This window comes from Nothoprocta perdicaria, unplaced genomic scaffold, assembly GCF_003342845.1.
Source record: "Nothoprocta perdicaria isolate Ctin4 unplaced genomic scaffold, notPer1 scaffold_63, whole genome shotgun sequence".
NCBI classification, from domain to species: domain Eukaryota; kingdom Metazoa; phylum Chordata; class Aves; order Tinamiformes; family Tinamidae; genus Nothoprocta; species Nothoprocta perdicaria.
The window spans coordinates 2,102,601-2,127,565 of NW_020455899.1; the positions used below are offsets into that span (position 1 = coordinate 2,102,601).

At 42.8% G+C, this 24,965-nt stretch overlaps 1 protein-coding gene across 1 annotated transcript in view; it reads right to left on the minus strand.

Moving 5' to 3' along the window:
* Positions 1 to 176, minus strand: part of SLC44A1 (solute carrier family 44 member 1) — a 58,595-nt gene extending 58,419 nt beyond the window's left edge. The window contains exon 1 of the mRNA XM_026049912.1: positions 150 to 176. Within this exon, the coding sequence (XP_025905697.1) occupies positions 150 to 176 (27 nt within the window). The remainder of the gene's footprint in view (positions 1 to 149) is intronic.
* Between the last annotated feature and the right edge of the window lie 24,789 nt (positions 177 to 24,965).

The window sequence follows — 24,965 nt, forward strand, 5'->3', positions numbered from 1 at the left end:
CAGGGGCCCGGGGGTGGTGGTGGGGGATTAGGCACATTCCCAGCGCGGCGGGACGGAGCGGGGGCCGCAGGGCAGTGCAGGGGAGGGAAGGGGAGGGAAGGGGAGGTGCCCGGGGACGGGGCCCCGCGGGCGGGCGCGGGTCCACTCACCTGCGCGGCGGAGCTGCAGCAGCCCATGGCGGCGGCTCCCTCTCCGTGCCCCGGCCGTGCCCGCTAGGCGCCAGGCGGCGGCGAGGGGCAGGCGCTGGGCATCCACCCGCCGCGGCGGCCCGCCCCGGGGCGGCGGCACGGAGCGAGGCGGCGCGCGGGACCGTTGGAAGCCGTTGGGGACCGTTGGGCCCGTCAGGCGCGCGCGGCCCCAGCGCCAGCCCCGCGGCGGAGGGCGGGGCTTCCTGCGGGAGGCGGGGCTTCAGGGGAAGGGCGGGGCTTGCGCGGAGGGGCGGGGCCTGGGGGCACTCCATGCCAGGCGGCTTGCCGCGCTCTCTCCCCTCCCCCCCCGCCACTTCCGCCATGCCCCGCGGGCCGCTTCCGGCTTTGCCGCGTTGCCATGGCAACTGGCCTGGCCGCGGCGCCTCGTCTGTGTTTTTGTTTTGCTGAAAAACGGGCGGTTTTGCTAAAAAACGGGCGGTTCTGGCGGCCGTCGCCTGCGCCGCAGCGCGGGCTCCGTCAGCCTGGCGAGGAAATCTTCTGGCGAAGGTTTCTGGCAGGAAATCACAGCACCGTGCCCTGAGGCCGAGGTGGTCCCTTGGCAGGCGGGAATGAGACAAAATGTGTCTCCAGGATGAAAAAAAAAACGAAAAAAGAGACAAGTTCAACAGGCTCCCCTTAAAACTGAAGTAAAATCGAGCTTGCCTGTGTTAAGAGTCATACTTTTTTTTTTTTTTAAATTCTGCACAGTTCTCAGTGTAATGAGAAATGACAGCTTACAATTCTAGTTTCGTGTTTCCTCGTGCCTGGTTAAAATGTCTTTTCACCATCTGTCATTATCTCTCATTTTTTTTCTGCCTCGCTCTATTGAAATATTTCAAATGATCGTAATCAAAAACATGAGCATCAAAGAGCTGCTTGTTTTATCTGGAAAAGCTCTCGGAAAGACATGCCTCTTGTGATTGGCAAAGGAAAGGATGATAGGAAATTAACCCTGTCCTCGTGTAACTTTGCATGTGTCGCTCGCACTTCCTCTGTGCCTCAGTTCTGCAGTTTCTGAAGGGAGTTCRACCCAGATTTTCCAGGGTTTGTCTCCGCGTTTTCCTCAGCGGCGAGGGGAGTTTTCTCTCCCACCAACGTGATTCAGTCTGCCTGCTAAAGACACCAAAATGAGTTTTTTGAAGCAGCCCCTTGTGCTTCTTTCTAGCGCATCCTCATTGTTGTTGTGATAATTAAAAACGGCCTCCTGCTTCCCATGCACTGGGACACTTTGCCTGTTCCCCATACGAGTAATAACCAAGTGAAACTGCCTTCCAAATTGATCGTGCTCAAAAAAAAACATTATAGCCAATAATCTCCATGCAGCTGCATAGGCRGAATGGTGGGTCTGCAGTATCCCCACTCTTTTATGGCTGGAGGAACCAGTTTTATGGAGAAGCCAGCGGCCGTAGCTTACATAGCCAGAGCTTCGTGCCAGCTTTCCACGGGGAAAGTGATCCTGGAAAAATCCTTTTGGAAAAGGATCCCAAAAAACCTCAGCATTAGAAATAATCACCGGAGTAATTGACCATGTTGTGCTTTTGATGGGGATGCAGAAGTAGCTGCAGCAGGAGATAGCTGGTTGTCCTTAGCTTAATGGGGCTTTGTTTGGACAACCACACAAAGATGGAAGAAAAAATTCTTCCTCGTTTTTGCACTGGCGTTTATATTCGTTATTCAGATCAGTATTTCTGGAAGAAAACGCAAGGTATTGAAATGAGAAGTGCTGAATCCTAATTCAGAAATAAAAGAAGCTCAACTTAAAGCATATGCTTAAGTGTATGTCTTGAATTATGCTTCAGCATTCCATTGTGAACCTGATTATAATGTGCTCGAAGGCACCTTTACAGCACAAGCTGTTACAGCGTAAATCTGACTGCCCTGATTTAGTGTTAATAATAATCCAGCTTTTTTTTTTTTTTTTTTTTTTYTKTAACAGATTTGAGACTGCCCTCCCCTCAGCCAGAAACGAATGAGTTTTATCTGTATTTTCATTTCACTGCTACACCAAAAATGACAGATTTTTTTCAAGCACCATCCGGTACAAAGAAAGGGAGGCAGCAACAGGGAGATGGCCTTAAAATGAAGAAAATGCCTTTAGTACTGAAATAAATAGTAAGCTTCTGCCAAGACTGTTTCCACTCCTGGAGGTGTAGGAGGACTAGGAATAAGATGAGGAAACATTCCAGAAAACATGGTTTACATGGCAAAAATTTTCCTTCTTTTACAGATACAGTATCCTGACATTAGGTACACATACTTAAAAAACGTACAAATTTTCCAAAGTTGCAGAACAACAGATTTTGTTTCAAATTGGTGCGAGAAGTACCTTTAAAATAGCAGTAAATGAAATTCAGACTTTTGGGTGTATTTTCGGGTAGGATTTTCAAGCGAGTTCAGCACTGGGCTGACTGCTCTCTCAAAAGCAGGTCCATATCCAGCCTTGCTGTTACAGAAATGAAATGTTGGGATATGCAGACTATAGATTTGCACCCACAAAGCAGTAARTGTTCCAGCCCATGTGCTGCCCTCCCTCTCCTAATAGACCAGCTCCGCTTACTGAGAGTCTGCTGACTTCTTCCGCCTACCTATACATTTACACCCATGAGTGCTTGGCAGTGCTGTGTATTTTTAGAGACACCCATTCTGCGTGCCTAGGCTCAATGTTTCTGATTTTTCTTTATACCAAAGAAATTCTGATTTCTGTTCAAATATGCAATCACACTTTTTCCTTTCTTTGCAACTCCATTATTTGTCCTGTGAACAAACAGGCTGTCATCCTCCATCCGTTGATAACAGGGCAGGATTTAGCAGTTATTCTGTGCATTTCGGCAAAATAATAATGAAAGTACAGTGCTAGCTGCCATTCCAGAGAAAACACTATAAAAAGGACATAAGACTGTGTTTGTAAGCAAAGTGGAGACAAAGCCCRTTATCTCACTCCATATCCGGTGGCCCCATTACCTTATAAACCCCGGAATCCCCTTGAAATGGAAAGTCTTACAGAACAGTTCGGATATGTTTTTTCCCTCCTTTACTGCTGGGGACCTGTGGCCTGAGCCTTTGTGCAAGGTCACACAGGACACAACTTACAGAGAGGAGAACTGAACTTGCATCTTGTGTGCATCAGTGCCATACAATGAAGAGCACATCAGCTATACGTTTAACTCAGACATTTTCAAAGCATTTGAATCATCCTGCTTTGCAGTTCGAATACAATGAATTTTACTTGACCAAGTGCTTGCTTTACCTGCAAGGAATTTGACCAAGAGAAGTTGCATATTGCTAAGGAAGTCTGAGCTCCCACAAGTTAAAGCCAAGATTGGATTCTTGCTGCCTGCCTGACTGCAGAGGACCAGCTCGGAGCTGTGAAATTACTGGGTTAGTCAGCACAAAGCCTGCTGCAGTTTTCCTCTTTGCTGCAGCCCCACAAACCAGGCAAGCAAAGTTTGTTTCCCTTTGGCAACTGGAGACTCCAAGGACAAATAAAAGAACAGCAGAAAGCTTTGTCAGTCAGTCAGGAAGGTGGAATCTTCCTTCCAAATTATCATTCAGGGCTCAGGTGCATTATGCTCTTGGAGATACTGTCTTTTTGGTGGGATGTACAGTGGAGGTGCTGGCCATTGATGGCTATCAAAAACTTCCAAAGCTCTTAGGAAGAAGAATATTTTTATGAATATTTGTGTGTTGGSAAAAATCTTTGTTAAGCATAGGCTTTCTGTCCACTTTAGGCCATTCATGCTATAGGGAAAGTAAGATGTCTATCCTTCCCGCATTAAAACACAGCATAATGTTGGTTTACACCATTTAAAACCAGTTAGGTTTTATTCCGATTTTCATTACCTGTGCATYGAGATCTGCATAAACAGCTCATTTCCTACAAGCTGAATGATGACCAGACATTTACATTTTTATTATCCGAAGCTAGAATCATGAGAGCAATTTGCTGCTAAAAGGTTTGACCCTTTGAGCAATTCAGTCTTCGGAAAACATTTTTTAAAGTGGTCGGGGCACTCCTGATGCACCGCAGGGTTTCCAGCTGATGTCGTGGCCCCAGACAGCAAAGCGCAATTCGTCTCAGCTTTGTAAGAAGGGCTTTTTCATTTTATTTTTTTCCCCCCAAATAAGGCACTAAAAGCCAAGTGCAATTCTTTCTGTAGAAACAGTGTCATCATAATACATGATTAGCCATAATCATCTTCTGTCATTTTGCTCTGGGAGAATTATGGATCTAGCAGTGGGGATGTAAGACTACAGACGGAGCACTGCTTGCTACAAATCTCTTGCAAAGCTGCTGCAATAAATCTTAGAAGAGTCATTGCATTAAGCAAAAAACTATGCTGAAGGGACCTTTCATTTGTTTTCTTAGGGAAGAGGAGCTGTGAGGAGACATACTGTTCCGCTCTTCACTCCTTAGCATCATGCAAGGACACATTCATCAGAGAAAATACAGCTTATTCTCCGAGGAAGGTGACAGAGAAAGCAAGGCTATATTCAACATGTTGTGTGACTGTGGCTTTCCATATAGCGCTTTGTAGGTGAGCGAAAGAGTGAAGACATTATTCTACCGAGGGTGACTCAAGCTGTGATGGATTTTACAGTTTAATAATGTCTAAAAGGCTGTTGCAAGCCTGGCACAGGTCCAGGCTATTAGCTGATGAGAGCATCTACAGTGGACACGAAATTGGCATTCAGCTCAGGTGCAGGCTTAAGGTGGAACAGGGTGCTTGGTCACCAATAAAAACCCTCATAGTTCACATACTCTGGGTTAATAGTAACTGCTGAAGCTCAAAACACTCTYAGATATCCAATGAATGACCCGTTGCGTTACTGCTTTGAAAATCTGAGGGTGAATTTTATCAGTAAGGTAGATGGAAACCTGGAACTGTCAGAAAATGCAACATAACTGGTTTCATAATTTAGCTAGCACTATATACATACAGTTCATGCAGCTGGCATTGGCAGGTCATGGGAATAGGTAGGAAGGCTTTTGAGCTGGATTTCACTGGAAATTTTTCCTTGTGATGGATTTGAAAGGTCCCAGTCTCACTGATCTTAGCTGGTTATCTGAAAAAAAATTGCAGGTGGTTGTTCTGTGTCTGGCTYATATTGACCTTTAAGCTGAGGATATAGAAAAATTAAAATGCAATTTGTTTTTACACAATGCATGTCCCATATTAAAAAAAAAACCAAATATATATAAATATATATAAACAGGCATCAAGATTTATAGGAAATTCAGAATTCCAATTTACGTATGACAACATATGTAGCCATATATTAGAYAAAGACTTGCAGAAGTGCTGTGAATCCATCAACTCCTGTTAGTCTTGATTTCATTTTTTAAAGAGCCACATGGCTTATTTAAGAAAATAGTTTAATCTTGTTGTCCTGGCAGAACTTGTAYGTCCTCGCTGTTGGAGGGCATACATCCTAACTGGCCCTTCACAGCTGTGTGCTACTGTGAGCAATATATATGCCCCCAGCAGATTAAGTTGCATCAGCTCAGCAGCATCAGATACCAGGCTGCCTGTGTTGCTAAAAACAAGCTTGTGCCTGCTGATTTCGTGGGTAAAGTGCTCATTTCATTATTTAATTCARTTCCACTGCAGCTTGAGAGAAGACAGTGATAGTGTTAGAAATATCATGGGGGGGGGGGTCTTTTTTTTTAAGAAGAGAATTTAGCTGCATGCCTATTTGTTACCTGTAGGAATAAGGGATTTAATGTACTGACAGAGTACATATAAAAGGAATATATATCATTTGCTCTGGGATTCCTGCAATAATGAAAAGTTATTTCAGTGATTAGTCTTGCAAAACAGCACTTGTTTTTCTAGAGTAATACTTGCTGAGATGAAGTCATTCTGGGGTCATGCAGAACTGAGGCCTCAGTATAGCCTTTAACAAAGTGAAATAGGATAGCAACATTACTAAATGCTTTTAGATGACGCTTTGGCATCTTTAGGAGAAAAGTGCTTTAAATCTGTGAAGTGGTAGGAGCAGGTTCTCAGCTGCCCACATTATCAGCCTTGCTCTAGCTGATCCAGCCTAGTACTAAAAATTATAGAGTCTAGGTCACCAAAAAGCTTGGGTAGAAAAAAAAATCCTTCCTCCTTTGTAATCATCTATATGGCATAAACTCCAAAGGAAAAACACTCATTAATCGCAGAAGGGTATTCTTGAGAGCAGCAAGTCCTATTAACTTTAAAAATTTCTTCTTGTCAGTTCTTTTTGTCAGTTCTTTTACCTGGATGCTGTGGCAGGCCTGCAGAATTTACAGGGATAAAGTTGCTTCTGACTGTTTATTCATGCTCAGTAGTATTTCACAGAAACATAATCAGTTAAAAAATGGGGCTTGTTTTATTTTGTTTTGTTCTGACTACTCGTGTTTCATTTGATGAAGCATTCCTCAGAATGCTGGAATAACATCTGTGTTTTATAATGTGTAGAGAGCTAGAATTTGTCTGTGGGGATTTTTTTTTTCCTTTGGCTTTTCCATAACCATTAACTTTCCTCTTTCATCGTTCTTGACACAGCCCAAATTCTGGTCTCCAGCTTTTTTTTTTTTTTTTCCCCCAGCTCCAACTTTGCTTGGTTTTTACATTTTCAAGAGCTAGTGTTTAACTCTCTGAATAAAAGCACAAAATATTTGGCTGCAGACAGTTGTCCAGCACGCCCAATCTAGCATGGCTTCTCATGAATAGACTCTGTTAAGAAATAGCTCTCTTGCTGGGACATCATTACGCTCATGATGCAGTCAGAAATGTTCAACTTCACAACGTTGCTGAAATAATGAATATGCAATTAGTGATATCAAAAAGTGATATGCACATGGGCAGGRAAGCCAGGCAGCCTGCACAGATCGCAGGGGAAGATGGGGTGAGAATTAGGAACTGGCTGGAGAGGGTCTCTCTATTTCTCCTGCCATTGTGCAGGTGAAATCTCATATTTGACAGCAGAAAAAAAAAMCACTGGTTAGATTTCCAAAACCTGCCTGAAGCCGCTAGGAAGACCTTGTCCAAAAAGACTCCATCAGGCCCTGTRCAGAAGCAGTGCAGATTTTCTGCTTTTCATAGGCAAGGCAAGTCGGTGCCAGTCTGTGCTGTTGTGCTCCGCTCCCAGCTCATATCCTTGCGGAGCAGCCCACTAATTGCTGAGGTTGTGGAGATASTGTTGGACTCTTTATCTGCTCCTCTCTCATTTCCCCAGTGGATACCTCGCCCATCGCACAGTAGGTTATGTTAGAATTAATGTCCAAGAGCATATTCAGGCACTGTACTTTAGCAAGGAAGTTGTTTTCTGAGTGATTCATGTCCAAGTATACCCACAAAAAGTTTCTTTTTCAAAGAACTTGGTTTTCACTGAAAAAAAAATGCTCAGATGAAAAATTCCTTACAAGAGAACTGCAGCAAAAGTGATGGTAAAGTAGAAGTCTCAAAGGGCTGCAGTTATGATCAAGAGACTTGTGTTCTTGTCAGCTTTTATTCCATCAGGAATTTGCCAAACAGCTCAAACTCTGAAGCTTTCTTTTAGAGTAAATGTCATCATACGATGAAGCTTTTATGATTCATGGTTCAACATAATGTTTCTCACGGAAGGGAACTGCCCAAGTTTTGCTGCTGCGCTTTAGGGGCAAAGGGGACTTCATCCTGCAGTGGGTGGAGCTGGCTTTTTGGGATGGGAAGGCCAAACTGTGAAGGGTTAACATGAGATTCCCACTTTCCACTTTTGGTCCTTCTCCTGAACAACTCTGTTACTATACTGGACAGCCTGCTGACTTTTTCATGAGACGGTTCAGTAGATGCTTCTTATGTTCATAGGAAAAACTCCCTTCTTGAASTATTAAATGAGTATAGGCTTTACAGTGCAGTTTCATTCTGCTGCGAGGAGGTTTTTCCTTTACTGATCATCGTGAAATCCATTAAGCAGGTGTTGCATAATATATGTGAAAGAGAAAGCAGCTCCTCTCCTAAGGAGAGAATATTTGGGCTCCTGCCCGTCTTGACGCAGGGGGTGAATGAACACCTCTTGCAACAGTCATTCCTCCTGGGGAGATTTTGGTAATAATGAGATGTTAGTTGGTGCTTCCTTAGATTCCTTATATTTTCCAGAGGTGTCTGGTTGTGACATTTGCAGAAGACTGAACTTTCTTCCCTTTCTACCAGAAAAAAAAGGGAAGAAAGAAAAGGAATTCTAAATRTATAGCCCTCCATGTCTGTCTGTTCTACTGTGTCTCAGTGCCCAGGAGTAGGAAAGTTGTACCTGGTTCTGAGTTGCAGTCCAGTGACACTTCTAATGTAGGAAGAGCTGGAACTGCTTTTGCTCCATGTTCAATGCACAGGGAATATAAAACTGAGTCTTCACCACATGCTTTCTGGAGGTCTCGGTGCTTTGGTTCTGATTTCTTTATTTAAAACAAACACCCTCACCCCTATACACTCAGTATCAGATCTCTCTTGGGTATCTCACTTTGGAGAACCAACATCATGAGTCATTCAGCCACTGTTGAGCATGGTTACCTTTCAGATTTTTAATCATGGCATTGGCCTTGTAGGATAGCGTGGTACAAAATATCCAATTAACTGCTGCATCCATATCTGGAAACAGTGTGCCCAGACTACCAGGACAGGTCATCTGAGCTGCACATTTTAGATGCACCACTTCAGAAATCTCCACTGTGCCCCAAAGAAACAGCTGCTGTCCTTACAAATGGTGCCCACTCAGGCCCTTAGCAAAGAGAACAACCCAGACATTTTTTGTCTCTCCTCTGGTAGCCCTTTAGCTTCCAACTTTTTTTTCCCCACCAGTACACACATTCTGAAGGCAATTTGTTATCAAGTCAAATGCTGCCTTTGTTTTTCAGCTTTCAAATTGTAGCAAGAATTTCCTATTACCCAAACAGAACAAGAAAGGCTGAGAAAGCAGAAGGAGCTGCAGGAAAAATATGTGCTGTGGAACAAGAATCTGGCATTCCTATCTCTCCTAGCAGCATCTTAATGCATTTAGTTGTTGTAGCACATGATTCAGTCACCAAGAAGACAAATTTTTAATTTTGCGTGACAGTATGGAAAAATTAAAAAAAAAAAAGCCACAAAAACGGAGTGTTTGGGTTTCTGTTAATTTACGAACATTTTATAGCATCTTTGTAAATGCATGCTCTGCAGAAGGAGAGAATGTCTTCCAAAGCAATAACCACATGACAGAAAATGTCAGACMACAGAGAGAGTAAATCCTTTTTGTTTTCCTTTCTTGGTTTTCTTTTTCTTTTAGTTCACAGTTGAACAGACTCTTCACTCAAAAGCTATTGCTGCAGACAGGAAACCAGCCAAAGCTAAGTGTATAGTGAAGTACAATTGAAACTCTTTTCTGAATAAAACTGTTTTTCCTGAGAAAAACCTGAGTATCTACAAGACATAGAGTTCTGAAAACATTGGTTCAGATCTCCCTCTCACCTTGTTTTAATTCTACTGATTCCCATGAAATGTGGTGAGTTACCGCTGTAAAAGAAGGGGCAAAATAGCTGACTAAAACAATAGTCCTGAAGCTATTTCTATAGCATTGCTACTAAGAATGCAAAACAGATGCACAGCTACCAGATTTTCTAGTAGTTAAAGCAAGGAAGAGGGCAGTAGCAAGCCTGGATTCTATTTCCAGCTCTGGCCCTGCCAAGTTTTCAATGATAAATTGCAGAGCTCATTAATTAGTAATGCAGACCTCTAGGCAGCTCATCTTTTTGCAGCAGCCTTTCCAACTGTAGTTTTGCCCCAATTTGGCATCCTGTTTACAAAAGCTTGAGGAGTGTTTTGCTGTAGGTAGGCATTGAGAAGCACAGCAGTTTGCAGTGAGTTTATAGCTATCTGTCCTCTGCTAGGAATGCTTCCAAGGCAGATTTGTAGAAGCCAGTTATTTCAACACAGGCAGTTTTGTTCTCAAAACACAGTTCTAAACACCATATTTTTTGCTTTCTCCTCTTGCAATGTCATTTTCACTTGAATGTTTTGCAGACATTTACTGGAACCATTAGCAGATAGCACACCGCAAAGGAAATAAAGTCACAAAATCCTGATCAGAGAGRCGAATGTGTATTTTCACTGGTTGTACTTGATATCCTTCTCATGTTGCTCAGATATTTCCTTGCCATTGAGTAAATTCCATCAAATCATCCCGTGGCCAGGGTGCATTGGAGACTGGGAGCACTGGTTGCTGGAAGTTCACCTGAAGAGCAGCATGCAGAGCTATATTTTGAGCCAGTTCCTTAAGGAGCCTGTATCAATTCTGCCCACAGGAGAACCCCACTGTACTACCACCTGTATATTCCAGATTTGGGGACAATGGTGTAAGAGCAGCACCTATCCACCAACCCTGGCACAGTTGTAGCTGTTTGAGCCAATCCTCCCTCAACACATTCGTAGCCGTGGGTTAATATTCCCGTGTCACTAGGTGGCAGAATTGGCATTATTAAACCATGCAGGATTTTTTTTTTTTTTTTTTTTTTTTTTTTTTTTATGGATTTCCAACTGCTTCAGCTCTGTCTCTGCAACTGAGCTGCTTCTGCTTCCTGATGGAGGGAGCAGTGCGAAGGCAATGAGCAAGGTCTCCCTCCAAAGGATGCGGCCTGTCCTGCAGGTGAGGGCTCGCCTTGAGCTGGATTCAAAGCACAACAATCCTGATGGGCATTAACACCATCTTCTGAGCTTTGGGTTCATCAGAAAGCTCTGTCCCGATTCCAAGGGATTTCTCTGTTTGTGGAACAATGTTTAGAGTTTCAAGCAAAAGGAATCTGTCCTTTCCTGTGGTGTGGRACATAAGAGCTGAAAGGAAGAACTTGGAAATTTCAGTTTGTRAAAGACTTTTGTTATTATCCTCTTTCTACAGAAGTGCATTAGGCAGATTTGAATCCATTGGCCTTACAATGCAGGGACTGCATCCTTCAGACCTGACACTTTGTTTCTGGCACTCCTCTGGTAGATGGAGAAAGCCCAGGAAACAAGTACAAAGGCAACACATTTTGTCATACAAAGTCTAGACACTTTACAGGGAAGTAAACATAATAATACAMGATGCAACTCCAGATCAAATCAAACCCTCATCCGTGAAGTGCATCTTCAGATTACTCTGTCTTCTATTCTTGGCCATAGCAAGGGTAGGTCAAAAGGAGCACCAAATTGACTGTTGTTGGCTTAAGAGTGTGGTTGCTTCCTGTCTTGATAGATCTGGAAATGCTGCTGGATCTAGGGATCAAGGATTAGGGACTGTCCTCTGCTGGGGCTGTCACTGAACAGAGCAAGGAAACATTCTTGCCTTCTTTATTAATACTGGACTGAGATGTTTTGCCGTTCTATAGACTCCAGAGAGAAACTATTAAAACTTAGGAGTTTTAAGTCTTAGTGACAGCAAGAAAGTAGAGCTTGCCCTGTTCTCTATAAAGTCTGCCTGTCCAAAAGGAGGCATAAGCTTTCAAGATWATTATGTTTATTCAGACTGAGGAAAGGATGTCCATCTCCCCTGTGCAAGTGATTTCAAATAAGCAGCATCATACCAATAGCAGCATTCAAGGGGAGCTTGTTTGTATGAGACAGTTGCTTGCCTCCCTTCAGGTACTCACAGGAGATTCAAGATTTTCAACCAAAACCTTTGGACTTCCATGAGAACTTAACTCCAGTGGAAAGTTGTGGTATTAACTAGCTCAAATTTTGCATTTCTCAAGGATTTCATAATCTTCTGACACATTGAACTGTATTCGGAGACCTTAGTGTCTTCAAATTTGAAACATGATCTGAGTATGTGGTTTAAGCCTCTTGAGAATTATTCTGTGTGTGCTGTTGAATGCTTGTAACCTTTATCAGCTGTATTCCCCCTTCTTAGGATTATTGAAGACTTTTAAGATAATCAGATTCCTATGGCGATTCAAGTAATTTCACATTTTCTTTCTGCCTCTCTTRGGTCTTTGTATATGTAAATATTTTGTTACCATTCTTCTGTAGTGAGTTTTCTTTTTCTTAGCAAAAAAAGAGGGTTTTTTTCTCATATGAAAAGTGGCATCTTTGGCATACCTTAAGAAGGAGTTAACAAGAAAAGCATTATTGTTCCTGTCTCAGATTCAAAATACGCGTAGTGAAAGGTGAAATTCAAACTCTAATCTCGCCAAACATTGATTCCTCCTTCCACAGCCAGCACTGCAGAGCTGCTGTGTTTATGCACCTTGCCATCCTTACTGGTTATGGGTGGTAGGCAGGGAGGGAACCATATAGAAAGAAAACATGAGAGCAAATAAAGCCTCACAGCCTTGCAGTGAGTTTACTATTCACTCCATTGAGTCAGGCAAGAACCTCTACGGTTCAGGCTGGGCTGTGATCAGTAGCTGGGAATCAGGAATAGCTTCTCCCTCCCATGTTTATGTGCAAGGAAAGTTTATCTTTGATTCTGCTGTTTATGGCAGTGGCTGAAGACAGGCAGTTTGTCTGAAATACTGGCAAACTCAGTTATACCATTGCTGTTTTCTCTGGGAATTAGTGCCTGTAATAAGCAATGTTCTGCAAGAGAAGAAATTATTTTAGCTTTTATTTCTATATTCGGATGGTATGACACTTTATTCTCCATAGCAAGGAAGAGTCTATTACAACATTGTGGATAATGTACGTTACGGTATGTAAAAATATTTTCACTGGGAATTTGCAGTGAGGGAGCTGTCTTGCCACTTGTACATTCAAAGACCTGATTTGCCACACAGCTGCAGGAACTGCATGTATAATTTAGAATAAAACAGTAAACTCACAGCCCTGGGACTCATTTTTTTTCAGTGTCTAGCCTTAGAAGTCAGACTTGTTCTGTGTTCAAAGACAGCAGCTATTTCTTTGTGCATACCAACATTGTGCAGCAGAATGAAGACTGAAAGTATTTTTAGCATCCAACATTTGGATGCCAGCAGAAGTGTTGGTAACTGCCATATTAAAAATAAGTTTGCAGTCACCCAATATTGCCTTTTTTCTATTCCACAGGAACTTTTATATTCTAGGATATAGTGATACAAGACCTGGTTGGTTTGATTGGAGGGCTTTTAAAAACAATAAGATTCTTCAGAACTTCCCATGACAAGAGAAAAGACTGATGACTCAGATTCAGAAATAAYCATTGCTAAAATCAAGTATCAGTGGCTGTCATGTTTTATTTTGTTTTGTTTTGTTTTGTTTTCTGTAAAAAAAAGTCAGATATGTGATTAAATGATTTTATCGAAGAGGCCTTTCATTATACCTTCTTGCAGGCCTGCCTGGCATCACCATATCATTCTCAGAATTTGGGGAACATAAATATCCAATCGAGCAAAGCACTTCACATAGCGAGTTAACTTCAATCACATATTAATTATACAAAAATATATTAAAAGCTTGACTGAGGGATGTCAGTCTTAAAGTGCAGACATAACGTTAACTATCAGCTTGGTGCTTTGCTGACCAGATGTACCAGTTCTGAGGGCTCAGACCTCCGGGCCCAAGAGTTATTTCTAGGTTGGAGCATCTTGTCAGATGATCCCAGAACACGTGGGTAGAGCTGATCCCTCTGAGGACAAGGGGAATTAACCTTGCAACATCACTGCAAGCGACAACCCAGGCGCGTATGTCTCTGCAAGGTGCCTCATGCAGCTGGTCTCTGTGAGTGGCTCCTTGGTAGGACTGATGTCTCTGCTGTGTGTGCACTCAGCACAGTAACACTGCCTTCGCCTTCCTCCCTGTGTTTATGCCTTTTAAGATCAGCACATAGGAGATGTTTGCATGTGTTTAGTTAAGCAGAGCAAAACCAGATGAGCAAGGAGTTGGCATGAAAGAATCTCTTGCTCTTGTCCAGTCAGCTCCTGGTTTTGCMCTGGTGGCTTTGCTGAGCTACTGACCAAAGCAGTGCAGAGATCACTACCAGACAGATAAGGAGAGGAGCCATTCTCTGCAAGCCTGTACGGCAGGAGAAAACAGCATTCCCCAAGCCTGTGTGAATACACCAATGTGCGAAGTACAGTTAAATTGGGTGTTTAGTATTGATGGTGAGTCAGTCTTCCACAAAATGGACCACAACATTTCTCCTTTCCTTGTTCTGTTCTATAAGAACATCAGAAGACACATACTCGGTCTCCAAAAACAGGCAAAGTGCAGCACTTTGTGAAAAATACCAGGACAGGGCAAGGATGTATCAACATGTCCTCACCATGCTCTTCCAGGTTGCCATGTCAAGGCTTGATCCCACGATTTTTCCCCTGCAGATCTGACCCGTCTCTGCTCTCTGTGGCCTCTTTTTCTTCCGCTTGCTGGGGAGAGCCTTCCCCTCATCCCAGAGAAGAGGGCACAGTGCAGAAGGCCACCTGACCTGCTGCTGTGACCTGGGAGCTCCTGGAACCGAGATGTCATCCCTGCAGCTCCTGAGAAGGACTCATTTTGGAGTGGGCTTGAAATTTAAATATAAAAGCACTTGTGATTCCAGTGAGAGAAAAAAAATCCTTAAAAATGGAAATCCCAAAAGCTTAAAACTACAAGGCAGTTGAAAAGAGCCAACATTGTTAAAATGTCATGATATTTGCRTCAAGTTCAGTTTTTAATATTTGAAATTAAAGATATTGTGGTCTCCCCAGCTATGATAAGGGTCATAAAAGCACTTAGAAAAGAATGGAGTAAAGGTAACTTTTACACCTTTGACCTAGCGACCACTTTCTGTTAATAAGATCTATTTTGGATCTGCCTTTGTCTTGAAAAATATTTTGTCCCGGAACTTGTGATGTTGAAAAGCARATGTGAATATGTCCCAAAAGCTTTAAGAATATTCAAATTGTAGAAGCCCGATAGATGTAAAAGAGAGTATGCGTGCCAAAAGCAAATCACTATTTCAGAGGTAGGGCTGCAAAAAACTACCATCTGTAAGATCATAAGCTTGCATTATTTTCAGGATATCACTCTTTACTATTTACCCTGTTTGCTTGGTTCTTGTATGAAAGGGACCACGTTATTGTAATTATTACAGAGAATGGAGTTTCCTGCAGGCGGGATGCTTGGGGGCATCCCTTTCCCTCCATCCTTTTCCTTGCCCTGGCACGGATGCAGGGCCTTTGGGAGATGGGGAGAGGATCCCCAAGGCTGCGAGCAAGAAGTCCTTGCAACTCGTGTCACCCCCACCAAGGTCTCCCTTTCCCAGCACCAGGGAGCCAGCAGAGCACTGCAGTCAATCCCTTATTGGAGAAGTCTGGTTTATGTGTAAGGACATGGAGCTCGTTTACATGGAATGATCAAACCGAAATTGCCTGAGCTGACCTCGTTATAACAGGCTCCATGGTGTTTTCGTTCACCTTATTAGATGCAATTATTCCTGGCAGGCTCTGTCAGTCATCATTTTATCAGCGCATTTTATCAGTGCATCATTTTATCAGTGAGGGTTCTATGTGGGATTGTGGAGTTTTTTGGGGTTTGTTTTATTTTGTTTTCCCAGGAAATATTCTGGCTTTTAAGTGTAGATCCAGAGTGGTGCTCTGCTACTGGATTTTCTGTCTTCTGAAAAACCTGAAAACAACCATCTATAGAGAGGACAACATCACACAGAGCCTGAAGATAAAGCYGAGAAATCAGAAGAGTGCTTCTCCTCTCTGCATTCCAAATCTCCTAACTTTCCCGGTCTTGATGGTTAACTCTGTGGGAAGGAGAATGTTGTCTTCACCTAATGCTTTGCACTGAGGGGTTCAGAGAAGGCCTCTAGATGCAGATGTAGCAGAAAGATACATTTCAGCAGCACAAACTTTGAGATTTCTGGAGTATTTTAATCTTTGAACCACTCTTCAAATCTTGTGTGGATTTTGTTAGGAGAGATCTCCACCTTTAGCAGTTTTCCCAACAGTGATATATGTGGTTTCCACTTCATCATAAATGTTTTCTCTTTCTCTAAACAACTTTCACTGAGAGCTTTGTTAAATATTTTGTAGCATTTGTTTCAAATGGAGAAGGAAAATTGCTTCATCCCAACCTGGAACACTTAAAGCAACAGCTCCCAAAAGACTGAATTTCTTGACCCTGGGATTCTGCCTTCTTTGCTCAAACTGGATAGAAACCAGGAACCATGTGGCTCAATCTAGCCCCACTTCTCCTATTTTTTAGACGCTTTTTCTTCTTTCCTCCACAGCTCCCCAGACTTATCCATATAGTAAGGACAAAGATGTTAGCATGCCTGGCTGTCCCTGAAATGCTTTTTGTATAGTACCTGGTGGAGATTTAATCTGTGTCAGTTCAGAAAGATTTGCGTGGTAGAAAACAATGACTTTAGGTGTATAAATATATCCCTGATCAAATCAAGGACTTTTCTGACAGATGGCTTGGTCTTTGTTGTTTGCTCTTAAATTAAGAGGCTAACATAATACTAAGATGGAAGAAGAGCGATTTTGCAATATTTGACAGAAAACTGCAGTGAGAGCACAATATGGCCCTCACAATAATATGATGGCGCTTCCATAACCACTCTTTAATTTTGAAGATTACATTTTTATAGCTGCGCTGTTCTAGTTAGTTCCCAATGTATTATCACAATGCAAAAGTGCTCCACTGCCCATAACAGATGATTGATTAGGACTGGATGGGCCCATTGTGTAAATGCATTACCTTGAATTATTATGATAATGTCCTTTAAATTGTGGAGGGATTCTGCAGCCATTAAAATGTTGTCAATATATTTATTGGCCTTTTGCAAGCTGCTTTGCAGTCAGTCTTTGGAAGRACAAAGTGCCAGTACTCGTTTTATTAGCATGAGAACAAATGAAGCAGGATCTGTGATGGTAGTGCCACTGGGTAACTGCATAGACCAGTATGGGAGCTGCAGCCCTCCTGGRAGGGCTTTGTAATCTGAACAATAGAAATCGCTGCTCCTGCTGCTTTGAAGCAGCATTAAGCTTCAAAAAGCATCAAAACTACAGCAGGATCTGATGGCAAGCATCATAATATTTACTTCCCTCTATCTTGAACAGATATATATATATCTGTATCATGAAAATGATATTAGGCATGTCCTTGATCCTACTTAAGATTCATGACTCAAAGTTTGCAATGAAGAGAAAAATGCAACAATCTGAATGTAACAACATAGCCTGCTTTTAACTTTATTGTCTCTGTGTGTTTTTGCATATTGTTCTTTCCATCATCCACTTTGCTGGCATTTAGACCAAGACTGAACGTTTGCTTTATTGAAGCAGAAGCATCTCCTGGTGGCAGCACAGTGTCAAAAACAATGAGGCAGGAAGGCAAGTAAAGCATTTATAGCCTTGTGCTGAGATGTCTGACACACAGTTAGCAGCTGAGAGCTGAAGGAGCAGAGAATAGAAAGATTTAAACAGCCAGTCATAACACTGCAAAGGATGAGCTGCAAGCCATCCCCTGGGGAGAGAGCAGAGACATTTGCCTCACTTTGGGATTGCAGCGTTAAAACTGAAGTCAGGCTTGCTTTTGAGTGTATAATTCTGGCTTTTCATCTGTGAAAGGCTGGTGGAAAACGGTTTACTTATCCCTTATGAAACCAAAGTCTATAAGCATGAACAGCTAAGTCCAATTGGTGGCTGTATCGGATGAGCAGACTGCATAAAACATGAGATGTTGTTGATCAGCTCAGCATATTCAGACAGCAGGAAAAGAAGCACCGTCACAGAAAAAGAAATCAGATTTTTTACTTTTTGTCTTGAGTTACACATGACTGCTTTTGGTCTTCTGGATCACATACCTTTGCATAGATTAATGTGGCATAACACAGCTGAAGGCTTCCTGAGCCCTCGCCCCAGTACCTTCATGGGAGTGAAGAAATTAAGCATGTGAACCTTTTGTGAAGTTTCCATTACACTATGGGCACCTGGGAACAGAATGGCAGCTGGCAACTCCAGTATAAAAGTCATGTTAGGTTAGAACATCCATCCAAGTGTTTCATTTTTGAAGGCATACATCTCCCAATCCTCTACAAATCAACATTTAYCTGTAATTAACCTGTTATTTGCTGCAGATACTTGCTGGCTGGTTAATTAGCCATGTGTTTCTCCCAAATGGCCAAAATGGACAAGTCCCTGTATGGGAAGCCTGTTTCCATCTCCAGTCTTTGGCTTAAGAGAGTATCACATCACGAATTCCGCAGGAATATGTAAAAGGTACATCCTTAAAAAAACAGTGAATTTGACAGTACTTATGAAGCTTAAATATCCTGTTTTGCACATAACAGCAGCAGCCTTAGCACTACAACGCCAAAATGCCAGTTATGACAGCTTCTCAGCCATGCCCCCWTTCAGTGAGGTCTGCCAGTCCCAGCCTGAGAAGCATGAGTGCTCACTGGGGTTGTGAGTACTCCTTACACAACCATTTCTATGACCCACCAAGTGACCCCTCACAGATGCACACTGCAGTCAGCCAAATGGTCCCTTGTTCCTCAAACACACAGCTTGCAACTTCAAGCAAGTGCCCTAGTATTTGTTAGCATTTTTCCCCCATCACACCACATTAGAGACAGATGTGAACTCATATTATTCATGCCCCAAACTGAGATTTCATTCAATATATGGCTAGACTGGAGGTCTTTGAAGTACTTTGAAGCTTTGGGGGGGAAAAAAGTGTCCTTGCAAATCACCCTTACAGAGAAGGAACTGGCCCCATGTTCGTGGCCATGGTGCCAGGCAGTGTCAGTGAGAGTTCAGCATCAGCAGCAGGAGAGGCTGTTATCTCTTGCCAAAGCAAACATCCCACCAGCTCCAGCTGGGAAGGAGGGAGGAACGCTGTCCTCTCCACCAAGGACAGGACTTTCTGAAGGGCAGACCAGCTCTGTATCTCACTGCTCAGCGCTTACCCTCCCCATAAGGAGCAAAGGAGGTTCTCTGTTCTGGAGAATTCAAAAGATGATAGCCTTGTATTTCTTATAGGACCATTACAGCATTTGTTATAGCACCATGAAGTTCCCTATACCACCATGCTAAGAGTCTTCCACTCATCTCCCAAAGAGCATTTCATTCAAAAACATAGTTTGTTTCAAAGGGTCATCTAAGGCAAGCATTTCCCACCCTATAGGCAAAACAGCATTCTAGACATACTCTCATTTGTACTTTTAAGAGCAAATTCCTGAGCCTGGAAAGTTGTTTAGCATGCCCTCTATCGAATAAATCCTTCCTAGACCATGGCAAGGAATGCCACTGAAAGTCCACATTTTTTTCCTTTGTATTCATGTATTGAATAAGATGTTTCCTGGCAAGATTCACACAAACACAGAGCAGCACTTCAAGCAACATTTCACTGCCCTATATGACTTTTGCCTTTGAGCAAACATAAACAGGAACAGTCAGATGCCCAAAGAAGAGGAGTTTGCACCTGGAGAAATAGCTTGTCCCCTTAAGCTGCAAGTGTTCCAAACAAACGACACGGTCATGAATCCAAGTCACCCAAAAAGGGATCAATGAGCAGTGACAGGAAGCCATTACTGAAGAAATATCTGTGCAATTAAGTTTTTGTCATGTTGTTGAATATCACACTGGGGAATGCTGAATCTCATTTATCTTTCTCCAGGATACTGTTATAATGGTAACTTTTCCAGATAAGAAAATTTAATGGTAGAGTTTCATAGATCATATGCATCTGTAAATTTGAACGTATGATTATGTGTGCAGGCAACAGCTGTACTGTGTTACCTGAAAGGCTAAAACTGATGTGTTTAATATTTAGTTTTCTTTCCACTATGCTGACTTTTCTGCTAGTCATTGTTCTATATATCTAGGCATTGTCCTCATATGGGGTAACCAGCAAGCTCTGCGTCAAAAGGACTTCAATTCTTTTAAAATTGAGTCTTGGGGAAATGTAATCTCCCTGTGTTTTGACTCATGACTAATTTGGATTGTTTTTGCTTTTGGCTTTGCCTATTTCACATTCCAGTCATTCTTCCAGGAAAGTTTAGATGCAGGGTAAAGTGACACAAATAAGACTATTATGTGCAGAATGAGTGATGAGACCTTTTTCTGGCTGTTTGAGAAATAAATTGCCTACCAGTCCCCTACATTGCGTCTGATTTGTGGCAACCCTCTGCTCTGATACTGTGAGCATGGCTTGAGAGCAGAAGGACTCATACGAGCTCCTCACAAACGGGCAAGGAAAGACCAGCTAAGGAAAGCATGAAATGAATACAGGTGCTGAGAATGACTGAAGAGCTTCCACATGCATCTGTCCAAGGGCAATTCCCCCTATACAAAACCATGCTCACCTCCCAAGGACTGGAATGGGCACGGGTGTTAGAGAAGGAGAAATACTGCGATGCTGCAGTAACAAAAATAAATGTATACCTTCTATATTAGGTTGGGGGGTTAGTTGATCATGTCTCAATCAAATAACCTCTGTTCAGAGCTCAGTGAAAGCCAGTGAGAGGTGGACTTCTTAGGCCCTAGAAAGTCCACCTTTTAACAAGTGAACTTCTCAGACCCTAGGAAAAGTGCACAGGCAGAATGATGTTCTCCAGAATGATTTTCTCTCTGTATATGCATTGCAAAACAATTTCACCAATTGCAATCACTCATGTTGTGGTATATAACACTGTGGCTTTGAATCAAGACTGAGTTTGCTATAACCAAGATCATCTAAATGAAAGGAGAGAATAAGAGCAGAAGGGAGGAGAAGAAGAGGGACAGGCGGAAGGAATGTGAGAGAAATGGAAATGAACAATTTAGAAGCTGAAGAGGGTCTCCAAAAGATCAAAATCCATGGAGCTCAAGCTGAGGGACATTGTGAAGGTATGCAGAACACCAGGAAGGCCAAGAGTAAACAATCCAGACCCCAAATTCACCTGAGATGATAGGAAGGAACATTCTCATGTAAGATATTGGCGCACTAACCCTACAGCTCTTAACCTCATGCTCAGGCTTGAGAAACTCTTGACAGGCAGCAAATTCCAGATTTTATCAGCTCTACTTTGTGSAGGCATTTTGTACAATAAGATGAAGTCATTCACCTCAGAAAAGCAATGATTCTTTTCCCTTTTAACAGAAATGACAATAAAACACAGTGAAGTCACTTGCTATTATAGGCAACAGGGATCATGTGAAGATGATTAGACTCAGAGCCRATTTCCATCTGCAACAGAGCTGTGAGCACAGTTCTTTACTGTATCCTTCCACTTCCTTTGAAATTCACATTTATGTATGGCCATTGCCCATCCAGAACTCTCTAGACATAAAATAGTCCCTGGATTTTTCTAGACACTGCTTGCATTTTTCATCTTCATAGGATCTCAGTAGAGATAATTGTTAATAGAGGGAACAAACCGGGCAATTTCAGCATTGTCTGTAACCACTTGCAGTAACACAGAGGGTATTTTAGAACAAGAATGCTAAAGATTTAACACTTATATCACTGTATTTTTTTTCTGAGGAAATAGTTTGTGTATTTCCATCTTCTCCATCAGTTTCTGCCTTTTGGTAAAGTTTAAAGTAAAATCTWTATGTTTCCACATGCTTGCAGGAATTTGTTGTGCATGTTTATCAGTGGCAAAACTTGTACTTAATAGATATATTTTAATCCCTATTCAGCAGGGCACTTATACATGTGCCTCACACTAAGCGCATAAGTAATCCTTTTGACATCAGCTGGATTATGCATGTACTTGAAACCAGATTTCCAGCTTGCTCGGAGAGTTTTCTGAACAGGATCTTYAGAATATAAAGCAGTGTAATGCCATCAGCTGAATACATCCAACTTAGGTTAAAGAGAGGYGTACAGCTAGGGATTTTGGACTAGTCCCCGTTCTCAGTGAAGTCTGAACTTTTTGATTAGTTCCATACATTGCTCACTTGGCTCTTTTACTCCTTTTCTTAGATGATGATGTGTGAGCATCTCACGGTTTTCTAAAGTGTGATCATACAGAGATAAAGAAATCTTATGCTCCTTGTGTCTCAGGGCTCRGGGCTCTTTGTTCCTCTACGTGTGCATGTGCTTAGAGACATGATGTACTGTGCTGCCATTGTCATCTTGCTGGGGACAAAGTCAAGACAAGCACCGTAACACCATCCAGCCCGTTGCAGAAACCCTCCCCAGTCCCGGGCTGGTCGTCCCTCTGGCAATTTGAAGATCCTAACTCCCATCTTGAGCTTGACCTGGAGCCAAGGAGGAGAGCAAGGCCCAGGGCCGATGTGTTCCTAGCCATCTGTGCCGTGCAAGCAGATGGCCCCTCGCATCCCRAGCCAGCTGCGACTGCTTGAAGAGGCAGCTGTCTGTGCCTAGCTGAACAGTTGATGCTATTTAAACTTGGCAGACACAAGTGCTGGATCGGTGTAACCAAGCCTGTCTCTGATAGCGTGGGTGCAGCTTCTCCACAGGCATCAGGGAATGGCCATTTGGGTGAGAAAGCAAGAAAAACAATAGGACTGTCACCCTTCAACAAGGAGAGAACGTCTTGTAGAAACACCTTGCAATAGTTGTTAGCAATGACAGGGATTCACCCAGGGAAGTGCCAGCTTCACTGTGTAGCTTGGTGAGCCCTTCGTTTCTCAGAGTTTGAGGCTGCTGATGACAAACCAAGCACAGCAGCAGTCGTCTGCAGCTTCGCTGGGGCAGAGTGGCCAGGCGGTGTGGTGAAAAATACAATCTAACCCCCAGATGTTGGGTATTTGAATAGATTGTGAATGATTCACAGCACTTCCTTATGTGGATTGCCTCACGCTTCCCCAAATGCTGCCATCTGCCCGCTCTTTCCTGCCAATGGAGATTTCAGAGGAACTTCGAGTGAGCTGAGTGCTGGGGATACATGGTGCAATGCTGATGGGGGCTGCACAGCACTTGAATAACTCTTTCATCAGCTCGCTCTGTAGCTTTGTGCACTCTCGTTGCTCATCTTGTGATGAGCAGGACGTGGAACTTGCTTGCTTTTCCACTGTAGTGAAAAGTGCCCCATCCTCTATAAAACAGCTACTGTGCTTTTCAGATTGCTTGCTTATCACTTCCTATTTCTTAATTTTTTAAAAAAGAGGTCAATATTTATAAGGAAATTAAGACAAACAACAGCTACTGAATTTGTTAGGTGAGGTATTTGTTTCTGAAGAGAAGCTGCTGCTAGTAAACTCAGATAGCTGCTGGTGAATCTTGGAGGATGTGATGGCTGCTCTAAGGAGTYGAGTGTGGAATTTCCTCAGTACAACCTGCAGCACACGTCAAGTCTCCACGCTTTGGGACTGGGAAGACTCCTATCCTCACCTGGTTCCTGGGAAATGCTAGTCCTTTATCTCAGTTGAGTAGCCACTAAGTTATTTACCCCGTTGTTCTCAGCAGAACTTCTGGCTCGTTAAAGCAGATGTCCCAAACTTGTTGGGTTTAGTTTAGTTCTGTTTAAATTAAATTACTATTTTAATTTCCACTGTGCAGGTGGGGCTCAATGCACAGAACTGTATTATGAACTCACTCCCTGGCATACTATGTGTCTCTGTTTACATCTCTTCAGAAACAAGAAGGAATRCAGACTGAAATTTAGTAAAGGACATCTTGCAACTGTGTGAGTTTGCTCCTCAGCTTTGGGGACCTGCTTTCTGGCCCTGGCAATGGTCCTTCTTGTTGCGGTCACAGACAAAGTAGCAGAAACTATTTGACATGAACCAAGACACAAATCTATTACTGGCTATTCCTACCTATTCACAGAGTTAGCAACGGGGTAGTTTCTACAGAATTGGAGGAGATCACCATAGTGCTGTGCTGCAGAGACTAGTGGTGATGATTGAAGCTCGCAAAGATCCTGCAGGAGACCAGATGAGGTGGGAAATGGGAACAGAGACATTCATTGACTGTCAGGGTCACAGAGGGGTTTGAGTGTGGGGCTGAAGCCTTTCAGCACATGGRAGCCCTCAAACACCTGCCTCGAGGCTGCAAAGGGCAGTGCTCSTAACAACGTGGGCTCCAATTCTGGTACCGCAAGCAGAGCAGCTGGAGTAGCATGCACCCCTCATCCCATGTCCTGACCTTGTTTTCTTACCCATCTCAGAGCCATGGACCATAAAATTTATCACCTGCAAAAGACCTCAGAAGCAAAGGGTGGGAAAAAGATTAAAAAAAAAAAAAAAAAAAAAAAAAAGGAGGTTGCTTGATTTGTGTCCGTATTCACTGCAGTTCCTACAGAAATAGATGTTGCAAGATTGGAAATATGTAGGTCAGTCAAAATGTGTTGAACCCTGATATGGTTCTGTCTTTTTCTCTGCAGTAGGGAGATACAGTGAAGACTGACACTGGGAGCGAGGGGAAGTGACAGGTGATGAAATACAAGGAGAATGGAAGTGACTATTGTAACAAAGCCTTTGAATTAACAGCAGATGAAAAGAAAATCGAGCTAATTCAAGACCAAAATATCCAGGTGATTTTTATCTTGTGGTAAGGCGAAAGATGCAGCGCTACGCAATTAAAGGTGAACATCAATTCTGCAAGCAACATTTCCATTCTGGAAAACAACAGGAGAACGAAAGGCACGTGGATAGCGTTGCCGACCACCCTCTGCATAAGCAGAGTGACTTTTCTGGTAYTGCAAGCTTCATCCCTAGCAAAGTGAATTCCCTTCTCTTCAACAGTCCASGCTACAGCACAGTCAGTGCTGCCTGGGGAACTGGCCTGGAAGTGGCCCTCGCTACCTACCAAGCCTGACAAGTACTAATTTGTCAGTAAGTTAGTCAGTAGTAAGCTTAAAAGTGAGCCAAAATTTCTGAGAATAATTTTTATGGCAATTTCACCCCAGAAAATCCCAGCTCATCAATTCCTTGCTGCAGTCTGGCTTCTTACTGTGGTGTCT